Raw genomic sequence first — 23,193 nt, forward strand, 5'->3', positions numbered from 1 at the left:
AGCTAACCTGGTTTCCAGGACAGGCTATTCCATAATATTGAGGCCATCACAGAGACACACATTTTTATAGTCTCAACCCCACTCATGTCCAGAAAGTGAGGAACCACCAATAACTTTGCCAAGGAAGATAATTTTGAATGGGCCGACTCAAGTTGGAACAACCAGTTGCAGAGGTGATATTATTATTTCTCCTCCACTTAGGATATGTATGGTTCCACCTCCTTTTAGGATATCCACTTTGTTGGTCTACAAGATTCCAATGGAAGATGCACTGCCTCTCTCTAAAGCTTTTTCCATGCTAGAAAAAGGTACGTCTGAAAGTTTTATGAAATGTGAACACATAAACTCAGAATAAAAAAAAATCTTTAGCATCTCTGAACATCCATCAACAGTGTGAAATTTGAATTTATTCATTTGTTTATTTAACCAATTTATGTAGCTGCCCAACTCACACATAAATATCTCTGTGTGTTTTACAAAATTTAAAAAAATCTACCCTATAATAAAACCCATCAACAAATGGTGTAAAATAATGAGCTTAGCCAATTTCTATCCAACCTAGGAATGGGTACAGAACAACCAATATTCAATATGTCAAGAGCACATTGTTGCTTTTAACCTGCCTCGTCAAATATCTTTCTTCCTGTTGCCTCTTTAAAGTTAACATTCAGACTCTTAGCTCTATTCTCTACAAATTGCAAAAGTGGCATTTACAGTACAAATTGCACACTGGAAACTAAAGCCCTGAATTTATAATAGAGTTAGTGCGACAAATATAAAATATTTCTTCACTCTTAATGCTAATACATAATATACAGATATATTCCGCTGACTTAAATATAGATAGTCCCCAACTTACGATCACAATTGAGCCCAAAATGTCTGCGGCTAGGCAAAACAATTGTTAAATGAATTTTCCCCATTTTACGACCTTTCTTGCCACAGTTGTTAAGTGAATCACTGCAATTGTTGAGCAAGTAACACGGTTGTTAATTGAATCTGGCTTCCCCATTGACTTTATTTGTGAGAAATTTGCAAAAAATGATCATACATCTCTAGGCCACTGCAATCGTCATAAATGCAGGCCAGTTGCCAAGCGTCTGAATTTTTATTCGTGTGAACACAGGGATGCTGCACTGGTTAGAAGGGTGAAAAACATTCACAAGTCACCTTTTTTCCAATGCCATTGTAACTTCAAATGGTCACTAAATGAATGGGTGTAACTTGAGGACTATCTCTAAGTACTTGAGAAACAGCCCCGAACTGCTGATCTCAGGTCACCACTCACAATCAAGGTCAGGAACTAGTTATTTTTCTCCTTACCTATGAATTCTGCTTTCAGTCACCACCCAGGAATGTGGTATTAGTTCAAACTGATGAAGAATGGAAAATTAAGAAGAGTTAATAATAATAAAAAAAACAACCACCACATATTTTCTTCCATCCCAAACCTCTCATCTTCTGGTAACCCGATGGAAACCTGCCTCTCTTTGGACTACGAAGGTATCCCTGAGAGAAATAAATGATTCAGAGTCCTTGTGCTAGAAAAAGCACAAGGTTGAACTATGTGTGGTTTTCTTCAGGACAGCAGCAAATTTGAGTACAATGTGTATGGATAATACTCAGGAGATGTCAGCTGAAATATTTTGTTTACTGCGGCGCCTTTCAATTTTTGCAGCTGAGAGCTGATTTCCCAAACCAGGTGTGAGTTTCCATTGTAAGTCCAAAGCTTACGGTCCCTGGTGGCAATTTTCATCGGAAGAAATAAATCTGCAAATTTCTGGTTTGAGCCCAAAGGAATGAGAGCACTAGATCTGCATGGCAGAGCCTATTTCAGAAATGCAGCCCTTCGGCGAGTTTACAAAAGTCAACTGAAGCAAGTCAAGGAGATGAACAAACAGTGTGCAGACCGCCAGTACTGGAAGGGCCACCTTGTAGAGATTTGAAACTGTTACTTTTAGGAAACCAAATATATCTATATTTGGCGTTCTATCCTTATTGTTGAGGTAAACCCAGCTATAAACTCCCTGGTTCACTCCTTATTGGCATGATGTTTTACCATTCCCTTTTGACATCTTATGCTATTATGCCTACTATGTGGTCCCTACTGCTATGTAGTCTATTCTGAGGAATGCTCCTTATTTTGAGAGAAATCATCAACTCTTACAGTTCACTTTATTTGGTCAACTTTATTTAGTAACTTGCCTTCAGGATGACTAGATTTCTGATCATGTTATGATCATGTTAAGACAGATGAATAGACAGAGAAATGAAACATTGCAAAGTAATGCTACAGCAGCCCAACCATATTTAAAAAGCACTACTAGTCTTTTGGAAATGTTTTGAAAACTGGGCCTTACATGGAATAGCACCTCCTTGAAATGCTTTAAAACAGGGATCTTCAAACTTGGCCCTTTTATGACTTGTGGACTTCAACTCCCAGACTTCAACTCAGCCATTATTTTCAGGCTGCTGCACAAGTCTGAAAGAGGGATGCTGCTACTTTAAAGAGTTGACTCATTAATGTGATGCTTACTCAGAAGCAGCATTTTTTTTCAGACCCAAGAAGCCAAACTGCTTTAATGAATAGCACAGAGTTGGGTGTTCATAGTTGTGTGAGGTCTAAAGCATATGTGCCAAATTAATTTCAAAGTATATATAGCCCTAATCTTTAGCCTGATTGTCACTACTTGCCACCTTTCCAGAATGGTGATGTATCAGGATTAGACAATTATCTCACCAGAGTTTTTAATGACCATCCTGCGGTCATCTGTTATGGATAGTTTTATTACAGGAATGACCCAGGTGTCAGAAGAGCACTTTAGTTTATCTTGCCTTTGTATATGTAGTGTATCTGAATTGAATCAATTCCTGATAATTTAATCAGTAAAAGTAGTAAAGATCAATATTTAATTATTGGATGGTTATAGCTATTGGTATGCCTTGAATGTTTTGCTTTGGCTGAGAATGACCTTCTCTATTTTATGCCAAATGCACAATGGTCAAGATAAACTTATCATCTGACCCCTACTAGTAACTAAGAAAGTTAGACTCCCATATCGTTTCATCAGCCATGTTTAATGTGAGGAAAAAGACATAAGATTACAGAATCGTGGAAACTGGTAAGTTGATTTACTTCCACAGTGAGCATGTGGTGGGTGAGGATGTTGAACGTCTTTCCAGATCTCTTTCTCTCCCTCCCTCCCTCCCTCTCTCTGAAACTAGTTAGTCATTCAAGGCATAAGAATGGAATGTCCTTGCTTTTCTTCTGCAATGTAATAAACATCCCTTCTTGTTCTCAGAATATTCCATTCTTTCCAATGAATTTTCAGAAATAAATATATCGACCTTTCTAAAGGTAATGGCTATATGGGTGTTGAGTAGACAATGAATATGCTATGCACAGAAGACAATTTTTCCATGCAAAGCCTAAATCAATTAAGCCTACTTTTTTCCCCCTACATAGCTAAACAACTCTTCAGTCTTGAGGAGTACAGCTTTTCTTTGAACACTTTGGAACAGGTAATCTCTTTACATAATATGCTTATACAACCCCCCCTTAATACACCCCCTCCCAGGTCTTGCAGCCTTATCATGGCAGAAAGGGTCCAAGTGATGAGCACTTGCGATGGACAGGAAGAATTTATATTCTCCATAGTGACCCTATATTCTCCATAGGGTCGCTCAAAGCATGAAGGTCAGTCCAAACCAGGTACCTTTATCTGGCCACAGTAAACTAGGAAGATGTTGGAAGGAGATGCTCTTTAGTGTCCATGGCAACGGCATCACTTTCTGCTGCATGGGAGAAGGCAATGGGAAATCATTCATGTATTTTATCAAGAAAACCATATGGATAGACAAGATAAAATGATTGATGATATAGTGCTGGATGACAGGCCCCTTTTTTATTTACTTATTTTATTTATTTATTTTTTAAACAATTATATTACCGCCTACTCACGGCGACTCAAAGTGGCTTACAGGAGATAAAACACAATATAAAAGAAATATAAAAAATAATAAAAAATAATAATAACCCCCCATCCCCCCACCCCAGCGACAACACACACTCATACCAGCCATTTAATGGGCTCCAACCCACACATTCCGAAAGTGTGGGGGTTAATCTAATTTCCAGAGGGATGATGTTCCAGAGGGAAGGAGCCACCATGGAGAAGGCCCTTCTTCTGAGTCCTGCCTCCTTAGGGGACAAGGACCCACAACATTCCTTGCCTCCCCACTCTAGTGGTTGGATGACACTCCATCTTACTGAGAAAGAGCTGAAAATATTTCAGAGCATTAATGATGTCTATAATTCAGTTACATTAAAGCCTTTGGGATATCTAGTTAGACAGAACTAATATAGAACATAAGAAGCATAAACATGGGAAAGCTCAACACAATACAAAATGAAATAACTCAACTACATTTAGATATCTTAGGCATGAAATGGAGTGGAGCCGGACACTTCCACTCAAAAGATCATCTTGTTTTTTGCCACAAAAAGCGAAGAAGGAGTGGAAGTGCTTCCATAAACAGGAAGGGTACGCTATAGCAAAGACACTACTTGGACGGGAATATAAAATCAATGGCCAAATGATATCAATCAGAAATCCCTCAAGGATTCTTCACCCAAAAAATCCTTGTTTAACAAAGTGTGGGAAACTAAAACTAATCTTTTCCAAGGAAAGATAAATATTAGGCAAACGTTATCTCTTATACCATCCATCCACCATCAACTAACCTATTAAATATTGTCTGCTTTATGTAGGTTTTCCTAGAACTTTGCAAAGAGCAAGAGCGAGATTATGTTGATTTGGCTCCGAATACAACTTTTGATTGGAAGAAACTTCAGGAGGCTGATCTCTAAAGTTCATCAACGCATTTTAAAAACTGAACAGTACTGACGCAAACACTGATGCCTTGATCTGGAAGAGAGAATAATCTCTAGATAATGGAGTTTATAATCTGCTGCTTAGAATGGAAGCCTTTTAAGGAAAAAGCATGGTGACTAACCCTTATATTAGCCATATCTAGAGAATTTACAGTTCAGGAAATTTTCCACCAAGAAGAAGCATGGGTTTCTCTGCATTATTTCATGTTTCAGGAAAGTAAATTTCACCTTTTATTGTGGGTGTAAATTAAAGTATACATAATATTTTCAAATATATTATTGAGATCTGTTTTTTTAAAATGTGAACAGATGGTATATTTTTCAGATTAAAATATGTAAATGCCTTAATTCTAATAGATATTATATTTACAGTATACCCAATGTTAATATGACAAATAATTTGCTGTTTTCTAAATATCTAAGCATTTTTCTCTCCTTTATCCTACGTTTTCAAACTTACAACAGTGAAAAACTGAACACAGAAATATCAACAGTGCAGAGGGGAAAAAAGGAAGTTTTTTTGGGGGGGGATGCCCCTTCTCCATACTGTTAGCAATACTAAGAAAAAGAAGAGAGCATAGAAAATTTTGTTTATTTTGTTCATCAGAGGTGACTCTGGGATTAATATATGTCAGTGCCTGAGGCAGGAAAGCAAATGACAGTTCTTAAATCCTACTGAAAATGAAGAAAGCGCAAAGTCAATCAAATCATTTTCTTATATGAAGTACAGTTTCCCAAGTAACTAAAAGTCTGAACATTTTTATCTTGAATTATAATACAAGTCTCAGGGTTTGTCACATGTAGAGTTTACATTAAAATAGATACTTCCAGCATTGTCTAGTTTGGAGAAATAATAGATCAACTGAAGTCTGCCATAGTTATTTTCTGTCTCTTCCCTAAATTGAAACATGGAAGTATTAATTGGGTAGTTTTAATGTTGGCTGTGGCTGGAAATAGCCATCATTGAATTTACTGGCTATTTTTAGGGTATGGTTAGCTAGTAATGTTAATTTTTTATGAATTAAACATTAAGGGTATCTTAACTAATAAGAATTTCAATACCTACCAGGATTTATGTAGAATCAAACATTTTTTTTGAGGCTGAGCCAAAGAGGAGCTCTATAATGTAACTGTTGTTATTCAGGGTCAGCCTGTGGGTTCGGCAGTTGGGTCGGACGACTCAGAGGAGGAGGAGGGGGCTGTTGAAGAGCTTGCTGAGGGGGTTGGAGAGCTTGCTGATGAGAGCCCTCAGCCAGGCCCCTCCCACCTGGTCACGACACAGACCCAGCTGTGTGAGTCTGACAGCGTGGATGAAGATGACCCACAGCTGGCCCTGTTCAAGGACGCCCGATGCAGGAGGCAGTCAATCAGGAGTAAACAGAGGAAGGCAATGGGGCACCTCGGAAGGAGGCAGAGAGAAGCCACGCCCTGAACTGTATAAAAGGGGAATGCATGGGTGGGCTGGTTTGCTGAAGGCAACCGCTTGAATAGCTCCTGTTTCATGGTTCGTGTCTTGTTTTGCTCTGTTTTATGTTAATAAATTTGGCAGGCTTAGTTCCAGCCTCTTGCCGTTTGTAAAGGGGTTGTCCCTGCCTTTTCTGCAGGGCCGGTAGCAGGCTGGTACAGAACAGTAACCACTTATTCTGTTCAATGATTATAATTAAAATGAAAACTGAAAGTGTTGAAAATTAAGCATGTTTCCAGTATATTTAAACTAGAGGAACTCTATATTAAAAATTGACTATAAAATAATATGTATAAAGTGATGCATATTAGTACATAAAGTCTTAACCTCACATAATTATCAACAATGCATTCTATACAATTCTTCAACTTAAATTCAGATATGCAACTATGACTTATAAAAAAGAATTGGAGGTTCTAACATGGTTTCCAAGATTCTATATTGATATATCCTATATTCATTTTAATTCATGCATTAAAACTTCTTATTTAAATTTATTTGAGTCTTGATTTCATAATGGTACCTTCCAACATGGGAGTTGAGAATGAATCTTCTTATGTTTTTTATATATCTCATCATTTAGACCTCATCATTTGTGTGATGTCTTTCCAACACTTGCAGAGAATAAAGAAAATGACCTTGACACAGATATGCAAAATCTGTTGCCAGAGCGATGAGGGCTAAAACATATCTTAAGTCCCCAACATACAGACAGATCTGGAGGAGGCTGAAACACCTCCCTAATTCACTTGACTATAAGTAATAGGAAGTACAACATAATCAGGCTCCAAAGATTCTGATTATTATGGCCAATCTCAATAAAAGTTGTCTTAGTTGTAAACTTGATTTCTTAGTCTGCTCCTTAGTCTGAGGTTGGTGAGTTGCATTTTCTTTTCAGCGAGTGAGTTGTTCATATCACACTTTCTTTTCCACTGTCAAAACTCTTTTTTGGTGGGAGTAGGTAAAAGAATAATAATAATATTTTTATTTTCATAAAACCTCAGTATAATTATTTAGTTAACTCTCCAAAACAAGTAAATATATTCTGGAAATGAATAACAAAGCAAATCTCATTACTTAAAGTTGCTTTCCAAAGAGGATATAAATACTACAGTAAAGAATGGTATATAAATACTATGATAAACAAACATCTACCATAAGAATGTGGTCTTCTCCCTCCTTAATACAGTATATAAATATATGATATGCACACTTAAATATAATCATTGTTTGAATCTATGAAATAGAAGAATTTGCGTTTATAAAAAGACAGCTTTTGCAAAAAAAGAAGTGCTGAATTATTTTCAGAAATCAAATTTTGTAACCAGTGCTGTGTTATAATGAATACACAAAGTAGTTAAGAATAATTTTCCTAAACATTAAAGGCAAAAAAGAAAAAAAGTATACTTAAAACTAGTTTGCTATACACCCTGTTCACCTTTTCACATCTATAGTTAAAAGCCGTCCTTCACCATATCAATACACAGCTGCATACATACCGTTTATGCTTTTACCTATTGATGTCTTTCTGTTTCTGAATTTCTTCAATTCCATCAAACCACAACTTTATTGGTTTTCTTTCTCTCAACCCATTCCCTCTTCCCTCATATTTGTTTTTTTTATTCAATCCTAAATAATTTTCTCTGTATGGACAAATCACCTCAATGCATTTCTTTCATACTGACCACTTATTTTTGTATCCAGTCCCATCCATTCATTATTCATCCTATCTCTTTTTGTTTTAATCAAACAAAAGGCTTAAGTAATCTGCTCCTACAGTGTTCAACTTATTTTTATGGTTCACTTAACCATTCAATTCTCCTGAATAGCTTACAAAAGCTATTTTGGCTTCTTTTGCCAAACATTTATTCCTCATTATAGAACATATAATAACCACTGTAATTCTATTAGGATTTGTACATCTTAACACGTCTCCATCCATTTTTCACCTCTAGTAAACATTTATTTATTTAATATATTTGTATGAAACACACTCCCATGAAAGCACAGCCTTTTCTTCCTGACCTACTTCGTCATTATAACAAATGATGAATTTCATTAATTCTCCCCCCCTAGCCCCTACCAAACGAAACATGGCACATTAATTTTCAGATTTTCACTCTATATTTCATTCATTCATTCATTCATTCATATCTAAAAAGGTAAAGGTTCCCCCGCACATGCGTGCTAGTCGTTTCCGACTCTAGGGGCCGGTGCTCATCTTCGTTTCAAAGCCGAAGAGCCAGCATTTGTCCGAGGACGTCTTCCGTGGTCATGTGGCCGGCATGACTAGACGCCAAAGGCGCACGGAACGCTGTTACCTTCCCACTGCAGTGGTCCCTATTTTTCTACTTGCATTTTTTTTACGTGCTTTCGAACTGCTAGGTTGGCAGAAGCTGGGACGAGCAACAGGCGCTCACTCTGTTACACAGCACTCGGGATTCGACCCGCCAAACTGCCGAACTTCAATGTATTTAATAGCACAAATCTTTCAGGTTTTCCACCACTCACATTCCCAAGCAATACACTTCTAATATCACCATATTCATCCCCCTTACACATTTAACATGAATAATTTTATACATCCAAAGGATATTACACATCCTTATTATACTCCCTTGTTCAATGTTGGACCTTTTTGTCAAACATCCCATCCTTTCTTACGCATGCTTTGTTACCTTCCTATACCACTGTCTTTCAACAATCAACTGAAAATATTTCATAAGAGCCTCTAAATCTATCAGTGGACAATAAGCTTTCTCAGACTCATACATTTCTTAATGATCTGCTGAAGACTTGTCAACTCTCACCTTATAGACTTTTTGCTAAAAAGTGGAGAAAAAATGAACTTTTGATTTGTGGGCTTTAAGGTGAGAAAGGAAAGCTTATGGAAAGAAGGAATTTATGAAGTAACTTTAGAGCAGGGATCGGCAATCTTAAACACTCGAAGAGCCACTTGGACCCGTTTCCGAAAAGAAAACACTGGAAGCCACAAAACCCTTTTGACATCTAAAATGAAGATAAAACAATGAATATATCATTTTTTAGCTTTATGCTATGTATAAAAAAACTATAGTGTGTTGCATTTATGAAAGCAATGAACTGTTACAGAGAAAACAAATTTTTATTTCTGCTTGCAACAAAAACATTTTGAACTCCAAAAAAAAAAGATGCTGGGTCAAAGGTTACTCTCAAATAAAATACTCAATATTTATTTGAGTCCTCTTTATATTTATGAAATAAAAAGCTGGTGCAAATAGATAGAAAAATAGAAAAGAAAAAAATGTAGGGGGGGGTGTAAAAAAGAAAAGGACAGGAGAAAGAGGGGGAAAAACGCTTTCTCCTTTATCCCAACAGGTGAAAACAATTTTAGTAGCTTATCTACAATCTTTAAATACAGAATAATTACCCCCATATCTCATCTCTCAATTAAAAATATTCCATTAAACATTCTTTGTCCTTCTTCTAGTAAGGACAACCACATATATGAATTCTCTCTCTCTCTCTCTCTCTCTCTCTCTCTCTCTCTCTCTCTCTCTCTCTCTCTCTCTCTCTCTTGTCCCTCCCTCTCTCTCTCTTTCTCCCTCTCTCTCCCTCCCACCCCCTTTCTCTCTCTTTCTCTCCCTCTCTCTTTCTTCCTCCTCCCTCTCTTTCCCTCCCTCCCTCCCCCTCTTTCTCCCTCTCTCCCTCCCTTCCTCTCTCTCTCTTTCTCCCGCTCTCTCTTTCTCTCTCTTTCTCTCCCCCTCTCTCTCTCTTTCTCTCTCTCCCTCCCTTCCTCCCTCTCTCCCTTCCTCCCTCTCTCTCTCTTTTGGCCTCGATTTGTGCATATACTGCAAAAACAACAACAACCCAACAAATCTGCTTTTCTGCACCAAGAAATCAAGCCAGAGGAAACTTAAAAAGCCAACGCCAGCTTCGACCTTACCTTGACGGCACTTCCTTTCAGCAGAAAAAGCAGATCCCTTACGATGGGGCTTTTTTTTTTTAGCAACATTGCTCAGGTCCACGCATGATGTCCAGGAGGGAACCGAGGGGAACAAAACTGATCAAGGTGGGAGGCAGCAAATTTTCCTTTCTGTCTGCCTCTTGCCAGCTCCAAGGATGCGGGGCCAATGGTAGTGCCAGCTGGGGATCTCTGGGGCTGCGCTCCCTCGGGGCCGCGGCTTGTGGGAGGGCTGGCCCAGTCAGTAGAGGCTCCTGCAGGCTGCTCCCAGGGGGGATCCCAGGGCTCCCCCATGTGGCTCCCAAGGGATTTCCTGGCTGTGCTTCTCCCAAGGGGCGGGGCGCCTGGGCGCAGGGTCAATCAGGAACCCAGAGAGAGAGAGAGAGAGAGAGAGAGAGAGAGAGAGAGAGAGAGAGAGAGAGGAAGCGCAAGTGCCCCCCCTCTCTGCAAATGGCAGAGGAGGAATGGGAGCCAGAGTAGAAGGCTGAAAGAGCCACATGCAGCTGCAGAGCCATGGGTTTCCGATCTGTGCTTTAGAGAGAAAGGTATATATATATGAGTGTGTGTATACACACACACACACACACACACACACTATGTATTTATAACTGCTGTCAAGAATATTGAAAGCTACTTTTTTAAAAAAAAATCTTTTTCTATTTTCATTTTCACTATTTACTATTTTTATATTTGGACAAAATACACAATTATAATTCATTATGTGCCATCAAATTTGTGTCAGCTCTTGGCAATCACATAATAGATATTCTCCATTTCTTCCAACAGAGCATATAAATCTAGAACTATACATTTCTGAGAAGCAGTTCCATCATTTTAACAGATGTTAAATTAACATGAAAATGCAAGGAAAATTACTAGAGAAGAAAAAAGAGGGGAAATATCTTCATCTCCTCCCTCATTAATTAGCACTGATTCTCCCCTGTAAACGTTCTGCCATTCCCAGTAACTGAATTACAATATGAATATAGCATGTGCTAGTCTGTTTTCTTGAATTTCAATGCTGCCAATGTAAGATGATTAAATAATAGCAGATGGTTAAGGTATAGTTCCAGATTAGTAGCGACACCAGGAGCCAAGAGTTAATAAATTCTCTATTCTTCTCTTTATTTATCATGGAAATATCAAGCTGTTCCTCTACTGCCACCTACCAATTTCCTGTCTGAAATTTCTATCTGTTGATCGGTTGACTACCAGTCACTACTACTATAGTCCTGGCCGGAAAGCTCAAAGAGCCAGGTCTTCAGGTCCCGGCGGAACGAACGAAAATCTGGGGCAGTCCTGAGCTCTACGGGTAACTGGTTCCAAAGGGCAGGCACGCCCACAGAGAAGGCCCTCCCCCTGGGTGTCACCCTCCAGCAATCCTTTGCCGGCGGCACCCTGAGAAGGCCCTCCCTGTGGGAGCGCACAGGACGAAGGGAACCTGACGCCGGCAGCAGGTGTTCCCTTAGATATCCCGGACCCAAGCCATTTAGGGCTTTATAGGTCATCACCAGCACCTTGAATCTCACCCAGAGGGCAACCGGAAGCCAATGCAGCTTGTGGAGCAGAGGTGTTACATGGGAGTATCGGGGAGCCCCCATCACAACTTGCGCGGCCGCATTCTGCACCAGTTGAAGCCTCTGAGTGGTTCTCAAGGGCAGCCCCATGTAGAGAGTGTTACAGTAGTCTAACCGGGAGGTCACGAGCGCATGAGTGACTGTGCGCAAGGCATCCCGGTCCAGATAGGGCTGCAACTGGTGCACCAGGCGAACCTGGGCAAAAGCCCCCATGGTCACGGCTCCTATATGATCTTCAAAACTGAGCTGTGAATCCAAGAGGACACCCAAGTTGCGAGCCCTATTGACGGGGGGGTAACACCTCACCCCCCATCATTAAAGGTGGAATAGGATGATTCACTCGAGATGCCTGTACGCACAGCCACTCAGTCTTGGCAGGATTGAGTCGGAGCCTTTTTCTCCCCATCCAAACCCGAACCGCCTCCAGGCAATGGGACATCACGTCGAGGCCATCACTGAGCTGGTTTGGGGTGGAAAGAAAAAGTTGGGTATCATCGGTGTACTAATGATACCCCACCCCAAAACCACGAATGATCTCACCCAGCGGCTTCATATAGATATTGAACAGGAGGGGAGAGAGGACCGACCCCTGAGGAACTCCATAAACGAGAGACCTTGGGGCGGACCTCTGCCCTCCCGTCAACACCAACTGCAAACGGCCCAAGAGGTAGGAGGAGAACCACCATAAAACAGTGCCCCCCACTCCCAACCCCCTGAGATGTCGCATCAGGATACCATGGTCGATGGTATCAAAAGCCGCTGAGAGATCTAATAGGACTAGGACAGAGGAACAACCCCTGTCCCGAGCCCGCCAGAGATCATTCATCAGCGCGACCAATGCCGTCTCCGTGCTGTACCCGGGCCTGAAACCCAATTGGTACGGGTCAAGATAATCGGTTTCCTCCAGGAACAGAGGAAGCTGATGCGCCACCACACTCTCAACAACCTTCGCTAAAAAGCGAAGGTTGGAGACCGGACGATAGTTATTCAAAATAGCTGGATCCAGGGCAGGCTTCTTGAGAAGGGGTCTCACCACCGTTTCCTTCAAAGCAGCGGGAAAGACACCCTCACTGAAAGAAGCAGATATCACTGCCTGGAACCAGCCTCGTGTCTCCTCCCGAGCTGAATTAACCAGCCAGGAAGGGCACGGGTCCAATAAACAGGTGGTAGAGCTCAGCCTCCCCATAATCCTGTCCACCTCCTTGGGAGTCACAGGATCAGACTCAGTCCAGATAATACTCTCAAGACCGCTCGATTCCTCCCCATCAGACTCTGCCCAGTCAGAGTCCAAACCAGTCCGAATCTGAGCGATTTTGTCCGCCAGATGCTGGCTAAACTCCTCGGCCTGCCCCTGCAAGGGCTCCTCCGTCACCTCCTGGGAGAGGAGGGAGCGAGTTACCCTAAACAGGGCGGCCAGGTGATTATCTGCGGACGCGATGAGGGTGGCGAAGTAATTAGACTTCGCCGTTCTCATCGCCGCGAGATAAGACCTAGTAAAGGATCTTATTCGCAATCGGTCAGATTCAGACCGGCTGGATCTCCAACAGCTCTCCAGACTCCGTCTCCGATGCTTCATCTCCCGTAGCTCCACAGAAAACCATGGAGCCCATCGGGATCTGTGCCGGATCAGGGGTCGCAAGGGTACAATCTGGTCAAGCGCCTCGGTGGCGGCTCTCTCCCAAGCCTCCACCAAGGCATCAGCCGGGCTGTGAGTGAGGGAGATAGGTATAGACCCAAGCGCCGTCTGGAACCGTTCAGGATCCATTAGGCGCCTGGGGCGGAACCACCTGGTCGGTTCCGCAGCCCAACGGCGAGGGGTAGCGTATCAGAAGACCAGCCGTAGGAGGTAATGATCGGACCATGACAGGGGGACAATATTTGGTGTACCCCCTCCCAGATCATCAAACCACTGCCCAGATAGGAAAACCAGGTCGAGAGTGTGGCCCCCTCCATGGGTCAGGCCCTGAATTATCTGGGTCAGGTCCATGGCCGTCATGGAGGCCCTGAACTCCCGCGCTAAGATGTGAAGGAGATAATGAAGGATGCTGTTCTTATGGCCATAGATTGGTATGGCCAAAAATATCCTTTTAATCATGAAAGCTACAAGATATTTTACTATTTCCTGGTACAATGCACTATGTTATTACAGTACCATGCTGTTTATTTTCTTTATGTATTTGTTTGCAGTTGTAGTATAAGAAATAGATCAAACATTGTCATTTCTACTTTCTTTTTAGAATTGTTTGTGCTGTACAACTCCAAGGGCTCTCTTTTTAAAAATAAAGACCTTAGCAGCTGGATTAACCAGTTCAGTGTTTTTTTAATCAGATACAGATGTACAGATGTTAAAGATTTGGTACATATCTGATAGCACCTTTAATAACAATTGGGCTGTCTGAGACATTTGATTGCTTTCACTCTTGCATGTGATCTCTTCCTTTTTTTCTCTGTAAAAGTCCAGGCCAAGTTGGTGCTACTTGAAAGTAAATTTCCATGAAAGGGTGCCAAGAAGTGTATGCCCACCACAGTATGGGAAGCCTTGGCTGAAGAATTACAGAGGACTAAGATATTTAAGAGTTCTTCAATTGATGGAGTCTTGCTAAAACAACTTGAGCCATTTAGTTGTATTTTGCATCTACTTGAACTCTGATCTAGACTTCACTAATACTTGAGTTTTATCTTTGGAACTCTGCCATATTTTACTAAACTCAACCCTATGATTGTCTAATCCCTTGAAACATTAGTGGAAGACTATGGACGGATATAATGTAGCTCAAAACTGTGGCTTCTCTATTTAACTTCCTGCTGGAATCTCATTCAACCATGTAAATCATGATTTAATGAAACTTTTGGGGGGGTTATCTATGGAATCTGAATGTCTGTTAATCTGGTTTTACCTTATTTTGTGTAATTATATTGTATAACTAATATTCAAATTCAATGGTGAAAAAAGTAAGGTTCTACATTTAGGCAAAAATCCCCAAATGTACAGGTATAGTATAGGCACAGGTCTGCAACCCGCGGCTCCGGAGCCGCATGCGGCTCTTTCAGTCGTCTCCAGCGGCTCCCAGTCCTCTGCCATGTGCAGTCCAAAAAAAAAAATAGTGGGACTAAAAAAGTTCAACCAATCAATTCAAATATGCAGGGTAGGTGCATATCTTGCCTTGGCTCCACTCTTCAGTCAAACCCTGTTCTGCGCATGCGGACACATTTTTTGCGGCTCCCAGTTTTTCCTTTTGTGAGGGAACCGGTTCCGAGTGGCTCTTTCACTGTTTCAGGTTGCTGACCCCTGGTATAGGGGGTACCTTGCTCAACAGTAGTAACTGTGAGAGGGATCTCGGAGTCCTAGTGGACAATCACTTAAATATGAGCCAGCAGTTCCTGCAGCTGCCAAAAAAAGCCAACACAGTGCTTGGCTGCATTAACAGAGGAATAGAATCCAAGATCACGTGAAGTATTAATACTACTTTACAATGCCTTGGTAAGGCCACACTTGGAATACTGCATCCAGTTTTGGTCACCACAATGTAAAAAAGATGTTGAGACTCTAGAAAGAGTACAGAGAAGAGCAACAAAGATGATTAGGGGACTGGAGGCTAAAACATATAACGAATGGCTGCTGGAATTGGGTATGTGTAGTTTAATGAAGAGAAGGGCGAGGGGGGATATGATAGCAGCGTTCCAATACCTCAGGGGCTGCCACAAAGAAGAGGGAGTCAAGCTATTCTCCAAAGCGCCCGAAGGCAGGACAAGAAGCAATGGATGGAAACTAATCAAGGAGAGGAACTACCTGGAACTAAGGAGAAACTTCCTGACAGTTAGAGCAATTAACCAGTGGAGCAACCTGCCTCCAGAAGCGGTGAATGCTCCAACAGTGGAAGTTTTTAAGAAAAGAGTGGACAGCCATTTGTTTGAAATGGTATAGGGTTTCCTGCCTGAGTAGGGGGTTGGACTAATGACCTCCAAGGTCCCTTCCTATTATTATTATTATTATTATTATTATTATTATTATTATTATTATTATTATTATTATTATTATTATTATTATTATTATTATAAATACTACACTAGAACCCTGATTTAATGGTCATTATTCTATGAAACAGGAGTGGAGTCACAATTCAAAAGTCCCTAAAATACCTACCTTGAGTTCCCCTGATGTGGTTTGTCAGTACAAATTACCTAAGTGTAGCTATGAATGCTTCACAGGGGATCTAGCAACAAGGTAAAGTAGCAAGGTAAGGTTAGCATGTAGAAAAAGACATGATCTCTGGAAGTGGTTAAAAAGCTGATGTAGAAACCAGGAGACTCTGAGTTTTAGTGTCACCTTATCTCTGAAAGCCGGCTAGCTGAGATTGAGCTTATTGAGAATCTTCACAGGATGGTTATTGTGTGAAAAGTAGGAGGAGGGAGGAGTATTTTATTTTATTTTTTTTATTTTATTTCCATTTATATCCCACCCTTCTCTGAAGACTCAGGGCGGCTTACAAGCTTAGCAGTAGCCTTCATTCTATGTATATGCCTGCTTATTAGGGCTTTCACACACACACACACACACACACCCCAAGCGGCATTATTACAAAGTCAGCTTAATTGCCCCCAACAATCTGGGTCCTCATTTTACCTACCTCGGAAGGATGGAAGGCTGAGTCAACCTTGAGCCTGGTGGGATGCGAACCTGCACTAATTGCAGGCAGCTGGTGTTACTTAAGGAGGCATCAGCCCACTGCTCCACCAAGGCTCTTGGAGTATTAGGTATGTTCACTATCTTGAGTTATTTATAAAAGTAATAAAGGTGGGAAACAAACAAAATTTCTTTGAAAATTAAAAATATTGATAGGAATGAATCACAAGACATGGGCAATAATACTGGGCATCTATAGAGGTTCACTCACAATGTCCTTGCCAAAATTAATCCATTAGGTCAATCGTCTGGTAGTTTAGTCATGGCAACTGGGGTTCTTTTCTTGTTGGTTCAAAACATTTTGCTGCTCATATAAGGAGCTTCTTCAGTTCCATTTGGATAAGTAGAGAAATGTTTCAAACTGACAAGAAAAGGATTCTGGTAGCCATGACTCAACTTCCAGACAACCCGGATGACTGAGAATCTTCATTGCCATAAGGTTAATCTTGCTCAACAGTCTGGTTTCTGGTGACTTAATTTTTTTTATTGGATTGGGATAGGCAAATAAGCTCGTAAATGAAGACTTTTGAAGTATTGCTGCAAGAGGTAAAGCACCTGATAGCCTCTCTAACACTGATGTCCAGGGAGTTCTAGTGAACTTTGCAGAAATGAGGATGCCTCACGACTGCTAGCATTTTTCCTAGCAGATTTTTAAACTAGCCACTTGAGCCTATTTATTTACTTATTGCATTTGGAGACCACACAACCTCTACAAGATCCTGGAGTGCGTGTCCGTGTGTTACAGTAGAGACAAAGAAACAGAAAACCAAATAATTAAAACACACATATACATCTGGAAGCGAGGAACACCCAAACATACCAAAGCTGCAAAAAACTAACAAAGACTTGACATCCATGCTAACCCCAGGGCTGAGAGCACAGCCGTGTTTTTAATGACTTCTGGAACAGCTGTAGGCCTGGAATTACATGAATTTCTGCCCACTTCCATGTCATTGTTTGTTGTCCCAGTTTACCTGCTGCAAATGTTTAGTTCCATATAGTTGCTGTAGTGTACAGTATATGATTTAAATAAGCATTGGGTGAAGAAGTAAAATGCGGATAATTCAGTAGGGACTCAACTGTTAAATCTTGAACATTTTGCTCCCAGCTTCCTATGACTCTCTTGACAAGAAAAATCTTCCATGATAAAATGTGCACTTTGGACCAGGGGCTAGGCTACCTTCAAAATTATGGGGAGGCATCATCTCAAGCGAATGGATAGAGAAAGACATAGGTAGTGCATGCACAGGGGAAGAAAAGCAAATTGGTTTTCAAGCAAGGCTTAAATGAAGTGGTGTATGTTTTTATGCAGTAGAACACTGCTTCAGTCTTGAGCAGTACAGCCTTTCTTTGAACACTTTGGAACAGGCAATTGGTTTGACTAAACCAGGGGTAGGCAACCTTGGCTCTTTTATGACTTGTGGACTTCAACTCCCAGAATTCCTGAGCCAGCCAAAGAGCTAAAGTTGCCTACCCCTGGACTAAACCAATAACATGATGTAGTTTGAAAGCCCCCTTCCAGACACCAAATTGGAAAGTTTTATGCAAATACCTTAATGGTTTTTGAACTTAAAATATATGGAAAGTGGTCCTTCCCTGCCATTTCTGTGATCTCCTGTCTGCTTAAAACAGTGCATACTGATCTGTACTGCAATATTTGAACATTTTGCAATTGCAAGGAAAATGTTTGTTTTTGTATTGCTTTCATGTCTTATGGGGAAAAAATGGGATTTTAATGAAGCGGAAATAGAAATTGGTGCCATTCTTTTAAATATTTCCAAAAAGTTTATTGACATCTCTATGGAACAGCAATCTAAACAGGGTCTCTTGAATTGTTTTCTGACTTCTCAACAGCCTGCCTGTTCTATCATTTCCTGGTGTGTACAGGTGCAGCTTCTGAGACATCAAAGCCTTAAACTAGGAAAGGTCCTATGCTAGAACAATCTGTAATTGTTGTCTGACCATCTGGTCATTTGGACATAGCCTTCTTTGAAGCACCCTCATATCATTCACTTCTGTGTGTGCTACAATGAATGATGGCATTCTGCTTAGCGTGTGCGTACTTAACTTTATGAGAAAATACAGTATTTCAATATTACCTGGTTTGAAGGATAAATAATCAGTGATGCCATACTTTCTATACTTTCTTCAATATATCTACTGTAAATTAATTTTTACTGAGGGTGATTTTGACTAAGCACAAAAAATCAAGGCTCGTGTCTCTGTTTGACCTTTCTTTTCTCAGTGGTCAAGGGTCATTTTTAATTTTATTTATTTAATTTATATGGCCACCCATCTTACCACAGTGACTCTGGGTGGCTAACAACTTTTTGCTGCTGTTCAGCCATTCTGTTGTTTCTGACTTTATGAGATGTGATGGACATGATTTTATCCAGATGATTGGCCAGGAATTACCTGAGCCCTAGAATGCCCAGGCTGGTGCCATTTGTGATAGTATCAAGTAATCTTGTCTTCTCTTGGCCCCCTTTTTAAAAATGACCTTCAATTGCATTTGATTTTTCCAAACATCATGGTCTCCTCCAGTGACCCTTGCCTTCACATGATGTCTCCAAACTAAGTAAGTTGTAGCTTCATATTAGTACTTCCAGTGAGCAACCTGGTCTTACTTCATCTTGTATTGAATAGTTTGTTCTTGTGGTCCAAATATTATCAATAATTTTCCTTATTCAGCCTCTCGGTGGATGAGCTTTCATGGCCATATGACAATTTGATTTTTTCATCCTTTTGTGTTTTGTCCAGATTTGTCTTAGCCTTTCTCCTAGCTACTATTTCAGAGCTACAATCACTGTCCCTGTGAATGATTGAGCCACTCTTGAAAGATAAAATCTGCAACTATCTCAACTTCTCTATTTGCAATGGGTTGGCATTGCCTGTTGGCATAACTTTAGTTGTTTTTGAAGACACAAAGTAACCTTTACTCTGTATATGTTTGCAGTTGTGTTCCATTTAATAAAATCCCTCTACTCCCCCCCACACCACCTCCATTGCTGTGCTGTGAATCTGAGCCAAATCTATTGCCTTGTTAGACCAAACCATTTGAGTGGACAGGAATTATGGCTAGCAACAGACAGTAAAAACAAACATTTATTGTACTTTGGACCATTTAAACTTTTCTTTAAAATTCAAAGCAATACTCATTCAGATGCCATTATAAAGTAAGAATTTGGTTGTTTGGGGGGATTTTGCAGTTCACTGGACAATCCTGTTTTATAATTTGTTTTGAAAATTGTGGAAGAACTTTTGTTTCATAGTGACTGCATAGTTGGAAAGGAACATTGGAACAGCACAAATTACTAAAAAAAAACCATCAATTTTGCAAGACACAATCCTGGACCTGTGAGGATCTCATGGATGGGCCACCTTGTCATTCACAAGAACTTTTTCTCACCTCACCTCTCACACCCTGAATTTTGAGTTCATTAGTAGATTTCATGGTTGATGTTATCAGAACCCTGATTTTAGCAATTGTGGCCTGTTGTTCTAGATCCACTTGTACAGACCATTTGGAGGAGATGATCCAAATCATTATTCCTTTCTTTCAAATTTGGAGGAAAAGAACAAAAGATTCTTCCTTCTCCAAAAATAAAACTCCTGAGGGTTGGCTGACAAAATAGATGGCATAATCCTAGCTCATAAACTGAAACTCCAGGGAATGTTATTGTTCTATTGTCTGGGGTTTCCTTCCTTTCCCCTCTCACAACTCCCCAGCAGGTATCCGTCTGTATCCATTCTACCTACTGGCATTGATGGTGTTACCTAGTTTGGTAATGAAATGTCTGCAAGAAAACCACCAAGCTAAGAGAGTATCAAGGACTCCATAGATCAACCTACCATTTATCACTATATTCCAGAAGCCACTGCCTGCAGTTCTGATGACAGGGTGACAGGGGAGGGTGTATGAGAATAAGACTCCTTCCAGCCTCAACTTATTGCATTATTTCAGATCCCTCCCTTAGTCTAGGGATGAACATATCAAGGAAATGTCCAAAGAAATATTGCAACATTTTTTGTGAACATCGCCCCCCCCCCGATAAATGTATTCCTCATGCATATGAGGCTACTCCTAAGCCGATTGGGATTCAACTTGCAGTTATTCCTAGTATAGTTGCTACATCATAGGACAATGTTTCTCAACCTTGGCAACTTTCAGATGTGTGGATTTCAACTTCATGCTAGCTGGGGAATTCCGGCCGTTGAAATCCACACATCTGAAAGTTGCCAGGGTTGAGAGACACTGCCATAGGATCTCATCTCAAATTCTTCAATGACACAAAAGGAAAATTACTAGCCTTGTTGATTCAACACAGACTGAAGCAGAGTGTCTCTTTGAAACTGTTTCATAGAACAAAACCCACTCAATCATAAAAAGGAAGTGAAATGTCTATCTTCTTTTTCCTTCATCGCTCTAATGAGTTTTTACTAGGAGTTCCATAACAGGAAGACATTTCTGTATTCTATCATGCTCTTCTAATAGCACTTAGCTATTAGAACTCACAGATAGCTCCTTAAAAGTTTTATGACACACACACACGTATACATATACATTACATACATACTTCAGCTGAAGTCACCAGCCTGAGGATGACGGATGAGATTTTGTCGAAACTTTGCCCTGATACCTCCAATTCTATGTGGGGAAAAAACCCGAATGACCACCAAAGATCTACATACAAACACCCGCGAAAACCTCAGAAAGGGTTGAATCCCGAGTGCCGCATAACAGAGTGAGCGCCTGTTACTCATCCCAGCTTCTGTCAACCTAGCAGTTCGAAAGCACGTAAAAATGCAAGTAGAAAAATAGGGACCACTACGGTGGGAAGGTAACAGCATTCCATGCGCCTTTGGCGTCTAGTCATGCCAGCCACATGACCACGGAGACGTCCTCGGACAAACGCTGGCTCTTCGGCTTTGAAACGGAGATGAGCACCGGCCCCTAGAGTTGGAAACGACTAGCACACATGTGCAGGGGAACCTTTATTACCTTTACCTATATATATATATATATATATATATATATATATATATATATATATATATATATATATATGTATGTATATGTATATGTATGTAATGTATATGTATGTAATGTATATGTATACGTGTGTGTGTGTGTGTGTGTGTGTGTGTAATTGTTAATATATTATTTGTCTCTCTCAAACTCTGGAATATAACTTGAGTTCTTTCTCAGAGATCCAGCTGTGTGAACACTGATGAAAACTTCAAAACAAAGAAATCTGTTCAGCTGTCCTGAGAGGGAAAAATAGGAGGAGGGAAAATGAGAACACCAAAGTATTGTGAAAGACTGTGGCTTTTTGTCTGGTTTAATGAATTGAAGGAATGAAGACATGAAAAAAATAAGCTGCTGTAGACTTTTTTTTTCCAAAGAAATCACATTCTCGATGCACATTGGTTTGATTCTATTGTGTTGTTGTTAGCTGTGAAGTCGTGTCCGACCCATCGCGACCCCATGGACAATGTTCCTTCAGGCCTTCCTGTCCTCTACCTCTGTAGCTATCTTTAATTCCTCTCCTCCATTTTTTGTTCAAATTGCTTAAGGTAAGGTTTTCTTTTGTTACTTTTTCCTGACTGCGTTAAAACAATAATCCAGTTACACAGAATACTATATTTAGATTTCAAGCGTAATGCAATTTAACTCATTGAAAGCTACTATAAATTCAGTTCGACTCAATCTGCATATATGCCTTCCCTGGATCTTGTTGAAGTGGATCCTGCTTCTGAGTAAAGCTGTGTCAGCTTAAACTATGTTAATAGAAAGTTATTTAGTGAAGTTTCTTAGAACATTGTTTTTTTATTGGCATGGTCTAAAGATTATGGATAAATTGCTTTTTGCATTGTTGGATGCTAATATGGACCTCTGCTTGGACACCTGGAAATGCTAAGTGCAGTGGAGTAGATGTGGATACTGTAGAGAGATTAGATTGCTTCATGTTTTTTGTCTGTCTGTCCTATTGTATTTAGCTAAAGAAAAAGAGATATACTCAAATACTCTTGGTCAAATAATTCCAAGTCAAAACCCTGCATGGCTTTAACCTATATCGATCTGTTTAGGAAATAAATACATGCATAGAACATGACCCCATAAGCAAGGAAAGGAGGGGCATTGCAATATTTAACTTGTGCCTCCCACTACAGCTTGCTTGATGTTAAGATTTCTTGGTGGATTTTTTTATCATTATTTTTATTTCAAGCAAGCCTTACCATGCAGATGGAGTACATGCGAAAAAGAAGCGTCTGCCGACAGACTGCAGTGCTCTTGTGGAAAAATATAATTCTGAAATGGAGGATGAGAATGCAGAGTTTTCAGGCAAGTGCCAAGCAGCAACTTTCACTTCAGTGAAAACACCCCTCCTTCCCCCACTTCTCCTCTCCTCTGAGCTTCTCCTCTTCTTCTGGTTTCCTTTCTCTTGTTTCTAAAGGATGAAAGTTGTGAATCTAATGCCAAAAATTGGACTAAGGACGATTTGTGTTGTGTTTATCGTACAACTTGATGAATATAACTGGTTTTGGAAAGAGGAGAAGGTACTCATGTGGGAACTAGCATCTGTTTTTTGGTTCTAGATCAGCAACAGACTCTGCTAACGGTCCTTG

General features: G+C 40.4%; 1 protein-coding gene across 1 annotated transcript in view; it reads left to right on the forward strand.

The window, feature by feature from the left end:
• The window catches only part of LOC308662845 (ATP-binding cassette sub-family A member 9-like), a 61,029-nt gene extending 55,010 nt beyond the window's left edge, over positions 1 to 6,019 (forward strand). Inside the window, 3 exon segments of the mRNA XM_081318989.1 lie at positions 229 to 308; positions 3,467 to 3,522; positions 4,772 to 6,019. Coding sequence (XP_081175115.1) covers positions 229 to 308; positions 3,467 to 3,522; positions 4,772 to 4,870 — 235 coding nt within the window. The 3' untranslated portion in view covers positions 4,871 to 6,019.
• The last annotated feature ends 17,174 nt before the right edge of the window (positions 6,020 to 23,193 follow it).

The sequence above is a fragment of the Vipera berus genome, assembly GCF_964194415.1.
Source record: "Vipera berus genome assembly, chromosome: 2".
NCBI lineage: Eukaryota > Metazoa > Chordata > Lepidosauria > Squamata > Viperidae > Vipera > Vipera berus.